This window comes from Alexandromys fortis, unplaced genomic scaffold (assembly GCF_014885135.2).
Source record: "Alexandromys fortis isolate MF-2015 unplaced genomic scaffold, M_Fortis_MF-2015_v1.1 scaffold_27, whole genome shotgun sequence".
Classification (NCBI taxonomy): Eukaryota; Metazoa; Chordata; class Mammalia; order Rodentia; family Cricetidae; genus Alexandromys; species Alexandromys fortis.
Genome location: NW_026067952.1, coordinates 6056530 through 6072576, shown reverse-complemented (window position 1 = coordinate 6072576; position 16047 = coordinate 6056530). Strand labels below are relative to the sequence as shown.

General features: G+C 45.6%; 1 protein-coding gene across 1 annotated transcript in view; it reads right to left on the bottom strand.

Moving 5' to 3' along the window:
- Positions 1-8304: 8304 nt before the first annotated feature.
- The window catches only part of Ptprt (protein tyrosine phosphatase receptor type T), a 1017256-nt gene continuing 1009513 nt past the window's right edge, over positions 8305-16047 (bottom strand). Inside the window, exons 27-29 of the mRNA XM_050150909.1 lie at positions 12380-12515; positions 10347-10496; positions 8305-8451 (exon numbers count right to left, since the gene is read on the bottom strand). Coding sequence (XP_050006866.1) covers positions 10449-10496; positions 12380-12515 — 184 coding nt within the window. The 3' untranslated portion in view covers positions 8305-8451; positions 10347-10448. The remainder of the gene's footprint in view (positions 8452-10346; positions 10497-12379; positions 12516-16047) is intronic.

The following is a 16047-nucleotide window of genomic DNA, read 5'->3' as shown; positions in this document are numbered from 1 at the left end:
CATGATGGGCCAGGTGATCTTGTTAACATTGCTTCCCTGCTTGCGCCTTGGCTTCCAGATATACAAGAAGGAAACAATGGTTTCCAAAGTAGTGTCTACAGAGTTAGCAGGGAAATTCACTGAACTACATCCAAAGTCTTTGAAAGCAAAGTGAGGATTATTCTGTCATCTAGAATGCACGCGGTCTACAGAACAGAAGCTCGCTGAGACAGTAAAAGCCCATGGAGCAATAGAAGAAAGGTAACCAACTATGACATGTAGAGAGGGAAACCTTGGGAAATGTTGAAAGGCAACTTGGAATACAAAATTCTTTCAAATTTGAACAAGATAAATACTAGGGAACTAAGTGTTCCCTAGTATTAGCAACAAGCAAAATTAGGAGAAGTTGCTCATATTCTGAAGCAACCTAATATTCAAGGGAACTGGAAACACAAGTATTTATTAATGTGGGGATAGCTATCAGCTTGGCTATCCCCAAATCTGATTCCAGGCTGATAAAACTAGTCCCTTTTACTGTAATTCTTCCTACTGTCACAGATCTTGAGGGCAATGTGATATGCCACCTCTTCCCCTTTCCCCAAATACCATCTCCACCACCCTTCTGCTCTGGGTCTTTCTGCCCCTCAAGCTCTTACGGATTTCACTTTAGAGGGGTTTTACTTTTGGTTGAAGACAGCCTGAAAAGGATTCATCTCCTGCCACAACATGTGCCTCATGGGGACGAGCAGGATTGGGTGCCTCTTTGGTCTTCTGTTGTGTCTAGGTCCTAGAGCAAGAACTTTATCCAGCAAGCTACTTCCCAGCTCCCAGAGTTTTAAAGAGCTAGTAAAAGGTCTAGGACTGAAGACAGAGGTTTGAGAATCTTTATCAATATCTCTTACGGATCCCAGTTCTCTGATCAGCTTCTACTTGGAAAACAATATTGTGGCTGCAGATGGCTGATTCAAAGAAGAAGCACAGGATTCAGAGCAAAAGTAGATGATTTCTACAACAATAGGAGGAAATGAAGGCTCCCAAGAGCTCACATACTCTCCTTGTCCTTATCTTCTTGCATCCTACCTGTAATGTGACCACCCTCCAACAGGAGTGCATAGTCAAACCTCAGCTTGTTCTGTTAGTTTTCTTAGGAGCAACTGAGAGATACTTAGGAGCGAAGCAATCCTGTCCACCTTGCTGGCCTGGCCCACATGCTGGGCTGCCTTGGTGGGAGCATGCTAGCAGGCAAATGTTCACACCACTTCAAAGAACTGCCCCTCCAGGTGCTGAAGGCGGCTTTTCTGATGCTCACGCTATAATGCTGCTTATTTTTGTAAGGCTCCCAGCTGCTGTGGTGATGATATTTATATCAATAAGTGCTCTATTCATCTGCCGATTTCAGGGGATGTTTGCCAGCTGTGTATGGCAGCCAACCTTGGGGTGCTTCTGAGCCTGATGTTTTTACATTCAGAGACTCAAACTGGCTTTGCTGCACCAACATCTGGGCCTGAAAGAGCTATCATTCACCAAGGATCTATTCTTGAAAAGGGGGAACTACAGTCAGTGACCTTGACATTCTATGCCCCAAAGTAAGGTTCTTCACAATTGCCAGTCTGTTCCCAAGCTCCAATTTTGCATAGTAGGTGTTGGATAAAGAGAAGAACATGCATGCATGCTTTCATCCATCTACTGGGGATCGAACCTAGAGGGTCATGGATGTTGGTCAAGCACTATGCCATTAAGAAACAACTTTAACGAGCGCATGGGGGGCTTTTGTAGGTCCCATCTCACTCACACTTCATAAAGGTGAGTTGTTGCCTTACTTGTCGAAACAGAAGAGCAGGTGGTGATAATTTCTGATTCTAAAACTTGATAGAGAAATTTCTAGAACTCTCTTTTAGGGGAAATTTACTTTTTCCTACTGTTATCTCTGTTCTTAATCCTCCATTCTGCACGGCCTAAACTTTAGTGTTCTTTACCTCCCCTCTTCATCAGGCAGCATAGTGTGTCTTCCTCCCTTTGGGATACATGTAGAGTCCACACCATGCTACCACCCTGCTCAAGTCACCATCGCCTGCACCTGACTATTCTTATTGCTATTCCCTGCACTTTTCAAAGCCAAGTAATGTCGCCCTTCTGGCAAATCTGTCTGTGTCTTCCTATCCTGTGCAGAATGAAGTTTCAAGGTCTCCCTATGATCACTAAGGTTGCCCCGTGGCATGTATCCCTCTTACTCTGCAGCTCTCCCCATCTCTCTGGCCTCAGAGTACTATGCTGTTCCTTGAGCGCGTCACTTGTTTTCCTACCCCATTGCCTGGATATACAGTTCCCTTTGCCAGAAACACTGTTCCCCAGGAGGAGCACGCGGCCTGCTCGCGAGCCTCCTTTAGCTCTGTGTTCACATTATTTCCAAGTCCTTCCTTGACTACTCTAGTACATCTGTGTCTCGTGCCTCAACCCAATTTTAAAATATTCTCTGTGCTTCCTTCTCCTTGCGTCCCAATATATGATCAAATTCATTATAGAGCATTTGTTGTTTATGTTTGGTCTCCCCCCTTTAGAATTGGAAGTGCACAGGAGACAGGAACATTCTTGCCTCACCTTATCTGTGTGGCTCACTGATGCATTCCAAGAACCTAGAATAGCTTCCAGCAAATAGCAGTGGCAGATGCTCACCGAATATGGGATGTGTGAATGAAGGGAACCTCTTCTGGATATCTCTCATGGACACATTCCAGCACACACTCATTCTCTCCCCCGCTTCTACTCTGCTCTTGTCCATACTCACCCCTCCTATCTTCCTGCCTTTCCATTTTGGCCATGTGCTTCCTGGGTATCTGGTCACCTAAACAAGCTACCTGCCACCATCCATGACTACTTCTTATCCGCATCCACATGAACTGCTCCCTGAAGTGTGCTGATGTCACACTGGAAATGATTTCACATCTAGTCCAAGTTCTGCTTTGACCTGGCTACTTTCTCTGCTCAGCTCTCCTCTTCAATTGATGAATAGAAGCCACGTTTTCTCTCCAGGCTCTGATTCCCATGTTTGTGTGCGCTGATCCTGGACTCTATTTTCTAACACAAGTTGGAAACCTTAGGACAACCCCCGATTGTATAGCAATGTTTTCCTAATTATCTTGGAACCCATGGATACTGCAAAGAGATCCAGATGACAGACTAGCTAAGAGCTATCAGGCCAGATGAAAGACTAGTCTGGGTGGCATTCTGCCTTCATCTCCTGCTGTAATATGCCCAGATTTTGAGTATTCCTCCTTCATTCACTGGGTTTGTATAAAAATTTTATTGGTAGAAAGAATCCTGTCACTTATAACCAGCAATCCCATTCTATCAATGCTTTAAAAGTCCAAGGCCCAGGCTCCTGAGCCCAGCACAAGGAACTTCCCTGCTGACTGAGCCCTGCTGTCTTTTCCAGCCTTACTTCTCTCTGGATACAGCCCTAGAGCACTGGAACTGAAGATGACTACAAACAAGCCTCTATATGTCCATCTGCCTCGCCTCCATGTAGATTGCCTTTACCCAGCCATCCATCCCTGGTATGACCAGATCTTCCCTGCCCCCTGCAAGGTCCAAGTCACCTTCCCTTTGAATTCTTCCCCCACCCTCTGGGTAGAACGAATTGCTCCCTGCTCTAGGTCAACATGCCACTTCATTGCCGACCTCTATTACAGCACAGCCACACAAGCCTGGAATAACTCGCTCAACTGTCTCTGGGACTATAGCTCAGCTCCGTTTGGAAAAACAAAAAAATTATTCCCACCCAAGGCCTGTGCAAGGCCAGCACTCACACAAGAGTGCATTGAATGACTTTGGGCTTCCTTCAAGGCCCTGAAAGGACACACTGCAAAACTCTGAAAGGCCACCTTCATCTCATCTACCCTAGAAGAGCTGTTTTGCCATACAATGGTGGTCTCCAGAGACTGTCCTAAGATAGTGTCCTGTGTCTTAGGTGTGGGGAAGTTTAGACACACAAAGACCCAGAGGGGCTAAGTCATGAAGTCAAGGCTTAGCTGAGTGGTCAGTGAGCAAAGCTTCCTAGGTTCAGACTCCAGGTTCTGCCAGCAGAGGCCAAATGATGAAGAGCCTCTGGGGCTGGCACTTAGTGTTGTGTAGGATCTTGGTTTTCTGAGCTCTTCATGATTTAGAGTGAAGCTATAACCAGTGTCTGAGGCAGGGACAACAGGGTCTTGTCCTTGTAGTTAGACAAAGTCCATAGCCAAGGGAACTAATTTATAGGAGTCTTTGGTGAAGGATTCATTGGGAGACTCCTTGCCTCTGTAGGCAGCATGATGGGTGTGCCTGGCATTCGCAGTCTGACAGTGCCCATCATTGGGGTATCATAGAGTCTCCTTGCCAGTCTACTAATCATGACCCACTGGGACCCACCAACAGCAGCCCCACGCCCCCTCCTACCTGAGCAGTGTCCATCTCATTCAGCATCACCACAGAGGAACAATTATAATCGAACACCAGTCTCCAGAAGTCTGCCACAGTGTTGGGGAGAGGGTGCTGGGTGACCACAAAGGCGGCAGGTTGCTTGTGACTCTGACAAAGGAATGACACAGGCTTAGTCAAATACATACCCGTCAGTGATATTCTGATCATGATGAGGCCGGGATGGCTGCCAGAGGCCCTGAGCCTGCCAAATAGATTTCACATAGCACCTGCCTGCTCTGTTATCTCTCGGTACCCTGGCGGCAGAGGGGACCTTCTCATAATGAACACATTCTCCTCCAAACTAAGACATTTCATTAGGAAAGTGTCACTTGGATAAAGATTATCCAAATAAATTATTTATGTCTTGCAGCTCAGCAAATCATCATCACAATATGAAACGAAACATCCTGGATGTAGGTTTTCTGTACGACTGACCAATTCACCTCTTGGGAGAGCAGGGATCCCATGAGTTCTAGGTCCTTATGATGTTGAGGAGGGGACCAATGACCCCAGAGGGGGCACAGATTACAAGGATCACTTCTGCCCTTAATTGAGAGCCGAGCTAGCCTGGCCAGAGGTGGTATTGTCCCCTTTAGCCAACAAAGTGGTAGAAGGCAGTCAGGTGTTTGAGTCATGTGGACCTGAGGTTCAAACCCCGTTTTGCCCCTTGTAAATTATGACTCACCCATTTGTTCATCCATCCAGCACTACTCACCCATTTTTTAGCCATTCATGTTTTTAATATTGGGTACTAAGCATTGGTGAATCATTAGATGATTTCAAAGCTTAGACTCTTTTCCTAGAAAATGCAGCTCAAATCTAAAGAGATGGCTGTTGTAGAATGGACAACATTTGCAAGCAAAGAAAAAAAAAAGCAGAAAAAAAAATACCAAGAGAAAAATCTTGGCAACTAAGACTGGAGGGATGGCTCAATGGTTAAGAGCACCTGCTGCTATTCCAGAGACCCGAACATACATCCTACAGCTCACAACTATGTGTAATTCCAATTCCAGGGGATCCGATGCCTCTTGGCTCTACAAGCACCACACTCACGTATGTGTGCATAACCACTTGCACACACATACACACCTTACACCAGCAATAATAATAATAAACCTTAAAAAAGTAGTAAGCAAGTTCACTGCAGGTAGAGATACTCTTGACTTAGGTTTTCCTCCTCAGCACCAGCATTGTGTTTGGAACACAACAGACACAATCACAACCACAGCATTGGAAAGACCTTAATTTTACCTGTGTTACAGATATAGACCTTGAGGCCTAGGGGGAAAATGCCCTGTGTAAGCCTGGAAGCTTCACTTGGGCCCCATGTGCCATTCCACCTCGCGAGGAAGTATTTGGAAAGACTGTGGGGGGTGTTTCTACTTCATCAATAGCAGGTGAAACCAACGAACCAGACGATGCTTCAACACGTTTTTCTGGGTAGCTTCTCTGAGTAGGAGTCAGAGCTGCTTAACTAGAGTCACAGAGTCACAAGTCAGAAGGAAATGGGGGAGAGAAGTGGGACAGAGAACTCGGAAATAGCATGGCAAGGCTTTGCAGACACGTATGTCATGTCTACATTAGGGACTCCTGTTTCCTGGGGCCTTCTATTAGCCAGTAGATGATCTAACAAAGGGTACCAGGGGACAGACCCTTTACATCTCTCAAAGCTGAAAGACCATGTTAGCATGGCCTTTCTGCCATTTCCAAACTTTCAAAACTACATCCAGGCTAAGGCTAATGAGATGGCTCAGCAGTTAAGAGCACTGATTGCTCTACCGGAGGACCTGAGTTCAATCCCAGCATCCCATAGAGGCTCACAATTGTCTATAGCTCTCATTCCAGGGAGTTGTAGGTACCAGGCACACACAACCTCTTTCTGGTCTCTGCAGGTACCAGTTCAGGCACACTCATGATATATATTTTCTGGTAAAACATTCATACACATAAAACATAAAATTAGAAAATACAATAAAATTAGATGCATAAAATATAAAATAAAATTAGACTTTCAAGACAGTTGTCACATGGTTCTGGTCCTTGGTGCTATCATTTCAAAGCCAGTTGACTTTGAACAGGTGATGGAGATCCTTTGACCCTCAGGAGATCTCCAAAAAAACGGGGACAGTAATACTCCAGGGCAGAATGAGACAATGCAAGTCCAGAGCCCAACATGGTGCCCGACATGCAGTGAATGTTAGTTTTCTTTGCTTTCCCTGTCTCTGTGATAAATGCTCTATTAGGCCAGCACGCCTGACAAAGTCTTATCTGAAAATATGTTCGAGATCTGTGCTCCTGCCGGGTTTCAGGGATCAGCCAGCAATCCATTTCATGGATAACATCATCCGTTCCCAAGGGAAACATTAAAAATTAACCCAGAGGACTTCATATTTTTCTGCTAGAGGCAAAGCTGCTATGGTTACCAGATAATGCACAGACTGGGCTGGAATACAGATAAGGAATTTTTTTTTTTAATATAAGAAAAGCAAAGGCTTCAGTGATGGCTCACAAGAGAAATGCCCCGTGGACAAAGAGAATACAATCAGAACCAGAGCTTGGCAGAAGGTGTCTGACTCCAGGCAGCATCTCACCTATGAAGTAGAGTCCAAGAGCTTCCTTGATCCTTGCTTGGATGAAAAAAGCAGTAAGAAAGGATGCTGGGGTGATGGGGGATAATGGCAGGAGGAGCATGGAAGTATGGGTTTTTCTCTGAACCATGTCTTCACACACACACACACACACGAGAGAGAGAGAGAGAGAGAGAGAGAGAGAGAGAGAGAGAGAGAGAGAGAGAGAGAGAGATAAACAGGGAGAGAGAGACAGACAGAAAGGGAGCAATAGAAAAATCTTAGAAGGTGACCCTAAGCTAATATCAGGAGTCTTCCTCTTTCAGCAATTCCAGCTACTTAACACGATCCACACAAAGGCTCCCTGCTTCTGCACTCAGCCAGGCTTCCATGAAAAATATAAGCACCTGTGAGCCAAAGCCAGGGAAGGTTTTTTTTTTTTTTTGACACCTTAGCTTGGGTATTGACCCTATAGTATGTTTTTTCTAGGGTGGGAGCTAGGAACTCTAAGTCTAGCTCCAGCTCTCTATGATAGCCTGAGCAAATCCTCCTCAGTCTGACTGAGTCTCTCCTGCTGAAAGGAGCATGGATGGGACTAGACTGTCTGTGGGTCATAGCACTGCAAGCATCTGTGTCTCCTGAAGGTGCAATGATAACAGCTAAAAGATGCCCCAAGACCCAGGAGGGAGACTTGTGAGGCAGAGGAATGGGAACACTGGACATGCTGTTGAGGAAGCAGCAGTTGATGCCTTAAGGTCCATGGCCTGTTTCTCTTCTTGATTCTTTTAATATATCCAATCACTGCCCGCTAGCCATTTACTGACCATCTACTGTGTGCCATCTTCCTCTCTGCCTCGCAAAGGAATTATCTGAGGGACTAAATTCCAGCAGGGATCCCAAGAGGATACACCACATCTTATCTCCTGAGGTCTCAAATTCTGGGGAATGTGGCCAGACCTGAACTTCTGGCTGAGCCATTTCTGTGGGACACAGCATCTTGCACGACAGAACTATCGACTTGAGCTTGGGATTTTTTTTTCTTCAGTGTTTGATCTATTCTTTCCACCTTCTTTAAGTCAAAGAGCTAAAAGCACACAATGAACTTGGGTTTTGACATGAGGCTTGAGGAGGGAATTGGGGGAAATGGTCTCAAAGGCCAGCAGTTAGAAACAAGGTGACCAGTAGGGTCAAGGTTCTGGGATTCAGCCATCTCCACCTTGGGGAAAAGCCTTTTCTGTAATGGCAGCCAGGGCTTTCCTGCCAGGGCTCAGCTTACATCCATCAGTGCTGCATTGATGTAATTGCTGGACTCTCCATCCACTGAGATGAGGAAGGGCAGGCAGCGGTCCAGAGGCAGGACATCCATGTTCCGATTCTTATCGTGGTTCCGGGGTAAGAGTCCGATGCTACAGTCCTCGGGCCGTACTCGGGGTGTCACAATGTTGAGTGTCTGTGGGGCATATAAAGGAGTGGAGGAGTGATACACAGGAGGCTGTGTCTGAGCAAAGGAGACGGATATCCCAGTTTAGCTTAACTCGCCGGTCGTTACCCTCCAAGCTCGACCCTGCCATAGTTTCCCCTGCACTCATGCTTCTCCCATGACTGTGATAGTCTTTTATATCCTGCAGGCAGGCACAGGACTTGTGTGCTAAGAGACTTTTCCAGGATCTTTGAGACACCTTCAAGATGCCAAGGCTGCAGGTGCAGCATGCCCATACATGGGCTCAGACATGGGCTGACAACACCTGCCAACCATTTGAACTGTTGTTCAGCTGAGCTAGCACAGCATTAAAGTAGGGCCAGCCAGAAGGGCATATGGCAGGGAATGGCGTTGAGAATCTCTAATGAATGTTTAACACCACTTGAAGTGCCATGGCAAGAAGGAAGTGATTTTTTTTTCAGCACTTTTCTCAGCGATGGAAGTGTCTCAGTTGTAGGAGGATGGATGGATGCTAGGATGCTCTCCTCAGGGTGGGTAAGGGTCCTTGTGGGGCAAATTAGTAGGTCTACAAAATTACAAGGCTAGAGCAAGTTCTCACCCAGTGAGGGACCATGGTTGCTCCAGCCAATAGAAGGTCCTGTGTGCAATGACCAGGGTTCTGTGCCTTTCATCTCTCTGTCACTTGGCATGCTATCTCTGAGACAACAAAGATTATTTGTTTAAATGATTCCTAAAATATTAGCCTGACTGGAAAACTTTGAGCCTGGGATTTGCTTGTTTCTTCCTGCCCAGTTCTTACAGCTCCATTACTCAGGTTTTGGCCATGGATAAGGTCTGAATTCTAGCATTATTGGTGATCCATGTTCAGGTCTTTAGTTTTCCACTCAGTCATTTATATCTGGGCCTCTCAGATCAGAGCTTTAGTTTTGACCATCCTGATTCCAACGTGTGAATCTGCCATATCTGAGCCACGCTGTAAGATGGTTAAAAGCTTATCTTGCACATAAATAAATGCCCCTGAGATCCTGTTAAATCGCACATTCTAATTCAGTAGGTTTGGGTGGGACCCAAGAATCTTCATTTCCAACAAGCACCCAAGGCCAGATGATGGGTTTAAAGAATTTGTGGAGAGAACACTGGGGCGGGGGTGGGGGTGGGTACAGTCTCTCCAGAGTCAAAGAAGCGGGGCGGGGGTGGGGGTGGGTACAGTCTCTCCAGAGTCAAAGAAGCTTGAAATTCACACCAACATCAGTGCGTAAACTTCTGTCCACTCCACAACATCAACAAGAATTAACCAAGACCTCAGTTCAATAGCATAATCACAGCACAAAAACAAGTGTCAGCCGTCATTGAGTGATTGGCTAATAGTTGCTAATGACTGTGCAATCTGATGGTGTGAAAAGCTCTCCACAGCTGCCGGGCACTTTGGGCTTGAAAGCACACACACACACACATCAATCTCATCAAGAAAGGCCCACAATGTGAATTAAGTTGCTTGGGTCATTGCTATAGATTGAATGCATACATTTTCCCCCACACAGATGCTACTCTACCAGCTCCCAATGGGGCAGATGAGGAGGGGGTGGGGGCTGTAGGAAGTAATTGCATCATCAGTGTGGAGTCTTCATGAATGGGATCAGTGTCCCCATGGAAAGACACACAAGTGTTTGCATGTTTGCTCCTCCACTTTCCACCATATGAAACTCTAAGGACGCAGCCACTCACAAACTACATTGGTGTCTGAGCCCTCCCCAGATACTAGATTTGCTGGCTGTTTGCTTTTGGGCTTCACTGCTTCCAGAAGTGTGACAAGCAAATGCCTGCCATATAAGTCGTCCAGACAATGGAACATTGTTAGGACATCCCAGAGCAGCTAAGTCCCTGGACCTCAGCTTTGCCCATACCTGAAACTCATCTTTGATCTGGCTGGAGTTAGTCTGGGGGTCCAGCCTGCTGATGTTGTAGTAGAGAGAGCGGAACTCACACACAGGGATGGCGGTGTTGCCTCAGAGGCATGCTTCCAGGATGGCGTCATGCACGAACACGTACTGCTCCTGCAAGGTCAAGAGGAGGGGAAGAGCGGGCCAGGTGAGGACCGCTGTTTGCGAGCATTTTGTCCACATCGAATGAATCTTGTAGCAATGAGAAAAGGACATGATTTATTCTGCAGAATCCTTAGTTTTATATCCTGTAACCCAAAGGTCTAAGTCACCGTGTTTCACGGTGATTGAGCTATGGAGCGTTTTTGCCCTTGTACAAGATGGAACAGCCGAGCCACTGATAAGAATGAGAAACTCCAGCACGTGTCATTGCAGACGCCCTGGAGGTTCTGCTCATGTTCCCAGCTTTCATCCAGAAGCTGCTTGCTGCAGAAAACCTGCTTTTCTTTGGGGAGTACTTTCTTCCTACTTCCTGGAGCGTATTTAGTGTTCTCTCGCTTCCTTCCCATCCCACTTCCCACTCAACCACCAGAATGCCTTTAAATCTACTGAACATAAGTTCATTGTTAATTGTGGGTCTTTATAAGTGTTTTGTTGCGCATCATTTTTCAACAAAAATTTGACCCTTTTAAATAAAGTGCTTTATTTGAACTTATCTTGATATATTTACATTTAAGTATGTCTCCATGCCCGACAGTGAGGGTCATGTGTCTGACTCTGCCTACTCTAACTGTCCTCTACAGGCATGGCCTTAAGCACAGATAGTGCAGTCATCTTGGCTCTAGTGTTATAGGCCTAGGAATTAGCCTGTGAGCTTCTCAGAGCCTGCAGCAGAGTCCAGTGTGATGAAGCTTTCGATGATCATTGCAGGGACTGCCGTACCTAGAGCTATGGATATCAGGGCTGATACGAGTGCAGCTCCCACGGCTTTTAGATCTGCTAGGACATCCACAGTTTTTACCATAACCAAAGGGTGAACCCAATGCACGAACAACAACCCAAGGCATTCAGGAGTGGGATAGAGAGAAAACCTGATTAACAAGAGAGAGTGGTTCAGGACAAACCACTTGGTCTTTACCCATATGAAGACTTAGTATATAATTTCTTGGTGTCCTTCCCACGGATAGAGTGTAGATGTGAGAAGGAGACATACCATGGGATGGGAAGAGTAGGGGAAGGATCCTAGACACAATAATGCACATTTCTTGGCTCACTGTAGGTGACAACAGTTCAGACAGCCTTACTTACATTATCCTTAGATACTGGGCTCTCCAGCTAGACAGAAAGGAACCTGCCTTTCCTCGAGGTTAAGGGTTGCATATGTCTCTCTAGCAATCCATAACCCCTAGCTCAAGTTAAAGTTCTCAGGAACTTTGGGCTGGAGAGATGGCTCAGTAGTAAAGAGGACTTGCTGCTCTTAATAAGGACCAGGGTTTGATTCCCAGCACCTACATGGTGGTTCATACCTATGGTCACTCCAGCTCTAGGAGTTCCAACAGGGTCTTTGGATCTCTGTGAGCATCAGGCACTCATGTGTTGCACTTACATACATGAAGGCAAAACGCTCAGACACATAAAATAAAATAAATAAACCTTAAAGAAGTGTACTTTGCTGATGAAGCCATTTTTATCAAGGAATAACTGGGCGCTTGGCACAGAGCAGGCATTCCATTAGTACCTGTACTCCCTCTTCCTCTCTATTCCTGCATCAAACGCTGGACTACAATACCTGACAACTGCCATTCAGTCTTACTGGGATGATTGCAGAGATAGCGGATTCAACAGTTATTGCTACCAGGAATTCCTGCACCATAGACTCTCAGGATTGGATGGGAGGTCTCACCAGAGCAAGCTACGTATTCATTCTGTACTAATACTTGTGAAGATACATCCTTTCTGTATGACTTCTTCTTCTTCACTACTGAGCCTCTGTCCTGCCATGCTTCTCTTTGGCCAAGCTATCAGGAAACTAGCTGACTGGGTGCCCCAGGACTAACCTCTGTTTGCACCAGGTTGACCCTCTGTGCCCGCAGCTCACGCACGCAGTTGAAGATGTCCACCACCCCTTCATTCTCAGCCATGTCGAGCATGGTGTCAATGGCAATGAAGCAGCCAGTCCTCCCGGCTCCAGCACTGGAAGAGAAGTTTGCTGTGTGTTAGGGATATAAAGATGGGATGAAATAGGGTGAAAAGGCCTCTACCATCTAACCCTGTCTCAAAAACCTTGGTGAAAGACGGTGTATTATAGAAGTCAGATGGAAGGGTTGGAACCCCCAAATTCCTGGGCTATGCTGAACACGTGATCAAAATTTTCTTTATTAAATGGGAGAGTAATGCTTACCACTGTGGTTGTTTGGGGAGACTTACTTTATTGTACTTACTTAGCAAATGCTTATTAGTGCTTACAAGGTGACACATTGTTGTGCTTCACAAATATGTCTATGGACTTCCCTACAAGGGGATAGAGACGTGTCTTACCCCATTTCAGAGGTGAGAAGCTGAGGCACAGAGAGCTTAGAGCCTGAGGTCATAGAGTCGGCAAATGGGAGAGCCGAGCATTCCCCCAGGCAGTCTAGAATTTCTACTACCTTTCTTAATAAGATTTATAACGTGTAATGCAAGATTTCATAGTAGGTGTGCCTGTAGGCTCCACATCTAATGGATATAGTCCAGGGGGTACAGTGTAAAACACTTATTAATGCCTGGCATACTAGAATCTTCCTGGTAAATATGTCTTTTCCCTTTCTCATCTCTTCTTTCATGTCCCCTTTTTCATGTCAGCAAATGGGTTGGTAGACAGAACTAAGAAAAGGGCAGAGGTTACAGAGAAGACATGAGTGAGAGAGCAGAGATCAGGGAGCCCGAGCTGTGTCAAAGGCAGAGAGCTGGTCTGGCGTCCCCTAGTCAAGGCCTTGCACTTGACCCATTTGTGCTGACTTCCTCAGGGACATGAGCCAGGCACATCATCAAACTAGAGTAGCTGACAGTCTTGAGATCCTCATCAGGCACCAGGTTCCCTGACATATGATCAGCTTCTGATTACTGACATGCTTTAATAGGACCAGACAGAAAATGGCAAGAGGATTTTACAAGACCCTCTGGAGCACAGCCAGATCTCCCCCTATCAACTCTGGGTTAACAAACAATAGGGCCGAATCACAAAACACTGGCCTGCACTGTGCACAGTTTTGGAATGGAAAGGAAGGCAGAGAGTCAAGGAAGTCCACATTGGCAGTGGTTTCACCCTTTACTTACCCCATGGAAACAAACGTCTTTGTTGAACAATGCAGAAACCAAAGGAAATGCAAGGGGATGGATGGAATAAGATACAAAAGCATCACTGGCTGATAGGTCCAAGAAGCCTAGGCCAGCAGGGTCCCACACATTAGTGATCTGGAAACCAAACCCTTGGGAGCAGTCTTCACTGATAAACCACCATGGCTTGAACTGAGTGGAGCTTGCCTTACTCATGCCTCAAAATACCTGTCCCCAGTGCACTCCAGACCCATTTAAAAGGGACTCAATAGAATTGGTTCAGGAGCCTGGGTCTATTAACACACACACACACACACACACACACACACACACACACACACACACACTCATTCATCTGTTCCCCAAGCCGCATCTTCAACATATCACATGGGAATGAAGGAGCATCACTAGTTTTCAATCTAGGCTAGTGTATCCGAGAGTAAGGTCTACAGTATTAGAGAGTAAGGTGTCTGGTGTTTGTGACCCTCAGTTCGTGCCTCCTAGAAGAGTTTTTGAAAAGTCTCAGCTGTGTGTGTGTGTGTGTATTCATGTGTATGTAGTGTGTATAAATGTGTATGTATTTGTGTGGATATGTTTGTGTATTCATGTGTATGTATATGTGTATGTGTGTGTATTCATGTGTATGTATATGTGTATGCATGTATAAATGTGTATGTGTGTGTGTATATGTGTATGTATTTGTGTGGGTATGTGTGGGTATTCATGTGTATGTATATGTGTATGTAAATGTGTATGTGTGTGTATATATGTATATATGTGTATGTATTTGTGTGGGTATGTGTGTGTATTCATGTGTATGTATATGTGTGTGTGTGTATTTTTTTCCTAGAATAAGACAGTAGTTAGACACATGATATTTGAGATCCCTGAGATTAAATATTGGCTCTGTTACTGACTAGCTGTGTGACCTTGGGCAAATGACTTCATTTCTATGGGTTTCACTGTTCTCATTCATAAAATAAAAGTGGTCGTATACCTCTTAGTATTAATAGTACAATATATGTAAATTGCATTAAATTATATTTTAGAAGTATAATGCATGTAAATTGCTCAGTTTAGTGCCTGGCTACTTGTGATCCACAAATATTTACAAAGCATCCATGATGCCCTGGATGCCAAGATTAAGAGTAGGCATAGGAAGATGAGCAAGACACATTTCCTGTCTGAAAGAATTTGTTAACCCCACCTGGGGTGTTGGATGACCTTAAGAGGCAGCAAGAGTGGTGGATTTAAGTGCTTATTATGTTTAGAATTCTTTCAGGCACTTAGTGTGCATTAGCCAAACTGTAACAGCTCCAGGAGTAGGTACCACTCTGCTTAGATGCTTTACAGTGTCTTGTTATGGAGATGCAGGCACAGGCCATCACACACAGTACTGCACGTGGCAGAGGGTCTGGTGAATATTTGCCATCGTCTCCTTTCCTCTCTTCCTCCTGAACTCTGCCTGCAGTTGTGGACATCGGGCTTCAACACAAATGCACCTTTTCCTCTGTGCTTACGATGAAGGGCAAAGCAGAAAATCCAAGCCAAATATCCAGACAGTGCAGAGGTTTCTACCTGTAAAATGTGGATGTGTCTCCACTACTGTGGAGAACACAAAGGGATGTTGTGTGGGAGATTTTCACACAGGGAGGGGCTGGGTCTGAGACGTGCATAGTGTCTTCCCTGACTTCTTGGCGGACACAGACACTGTCAGGAAGGATGAGACGGCCTGAGCATTCAAGGTAGAAGAAGACATGCTGAGCCCAAGGACATGCTGAAATAGAGGGGCTTAGGAAGGAGGGGAATACAGACTCTTTGGCCTTCGGGTCTGGACATCTACCTTCCTCCAATTCTAAACGCCCTTGACACGATACTTCATCTCCATTTAGGAGGATTCGATGCCACTTATGTTCAATGTGACTTTCTAGGTCAAAGCTGAAAATTTCCCGTCTCTGTAATAAGGGGAAGCTGATGCTGACCACTTGCTCTCTATTAGGGACCCTGCAGGCCAGCAATTGATTTTAAAAATAGTGGAAGCGAAGAGATACATGCTTATACCAAGATATCCCATGCCAGGTTGCTGCTAGGAAGCCCCAGAGAACATGTCAACTGTCCCAGCCTTGACATTTCCCACCTCTTTCTCATGTCCGTGCCTTAGTTTCCCCATCTGTAAAATGGGAATGGTAAGAGGGTACTGTTCAATTCTCAAGCTTGGGTGGGAAGTGAAATAATTTGGCCAGATCTACATAGCAGGCATGGCAGGTGCTGCCGAGTCCAGCTGTGTCTCTGGGACAACATTCATAATGGTAACATAACCCCTACTGCCACTAGGGACCCAGGTCTTCTCAGATGGTGGCTGGGCTCTGGTTTATAGGAGGTGGAATCTTAAAGGAAGAAACAAAAGCCA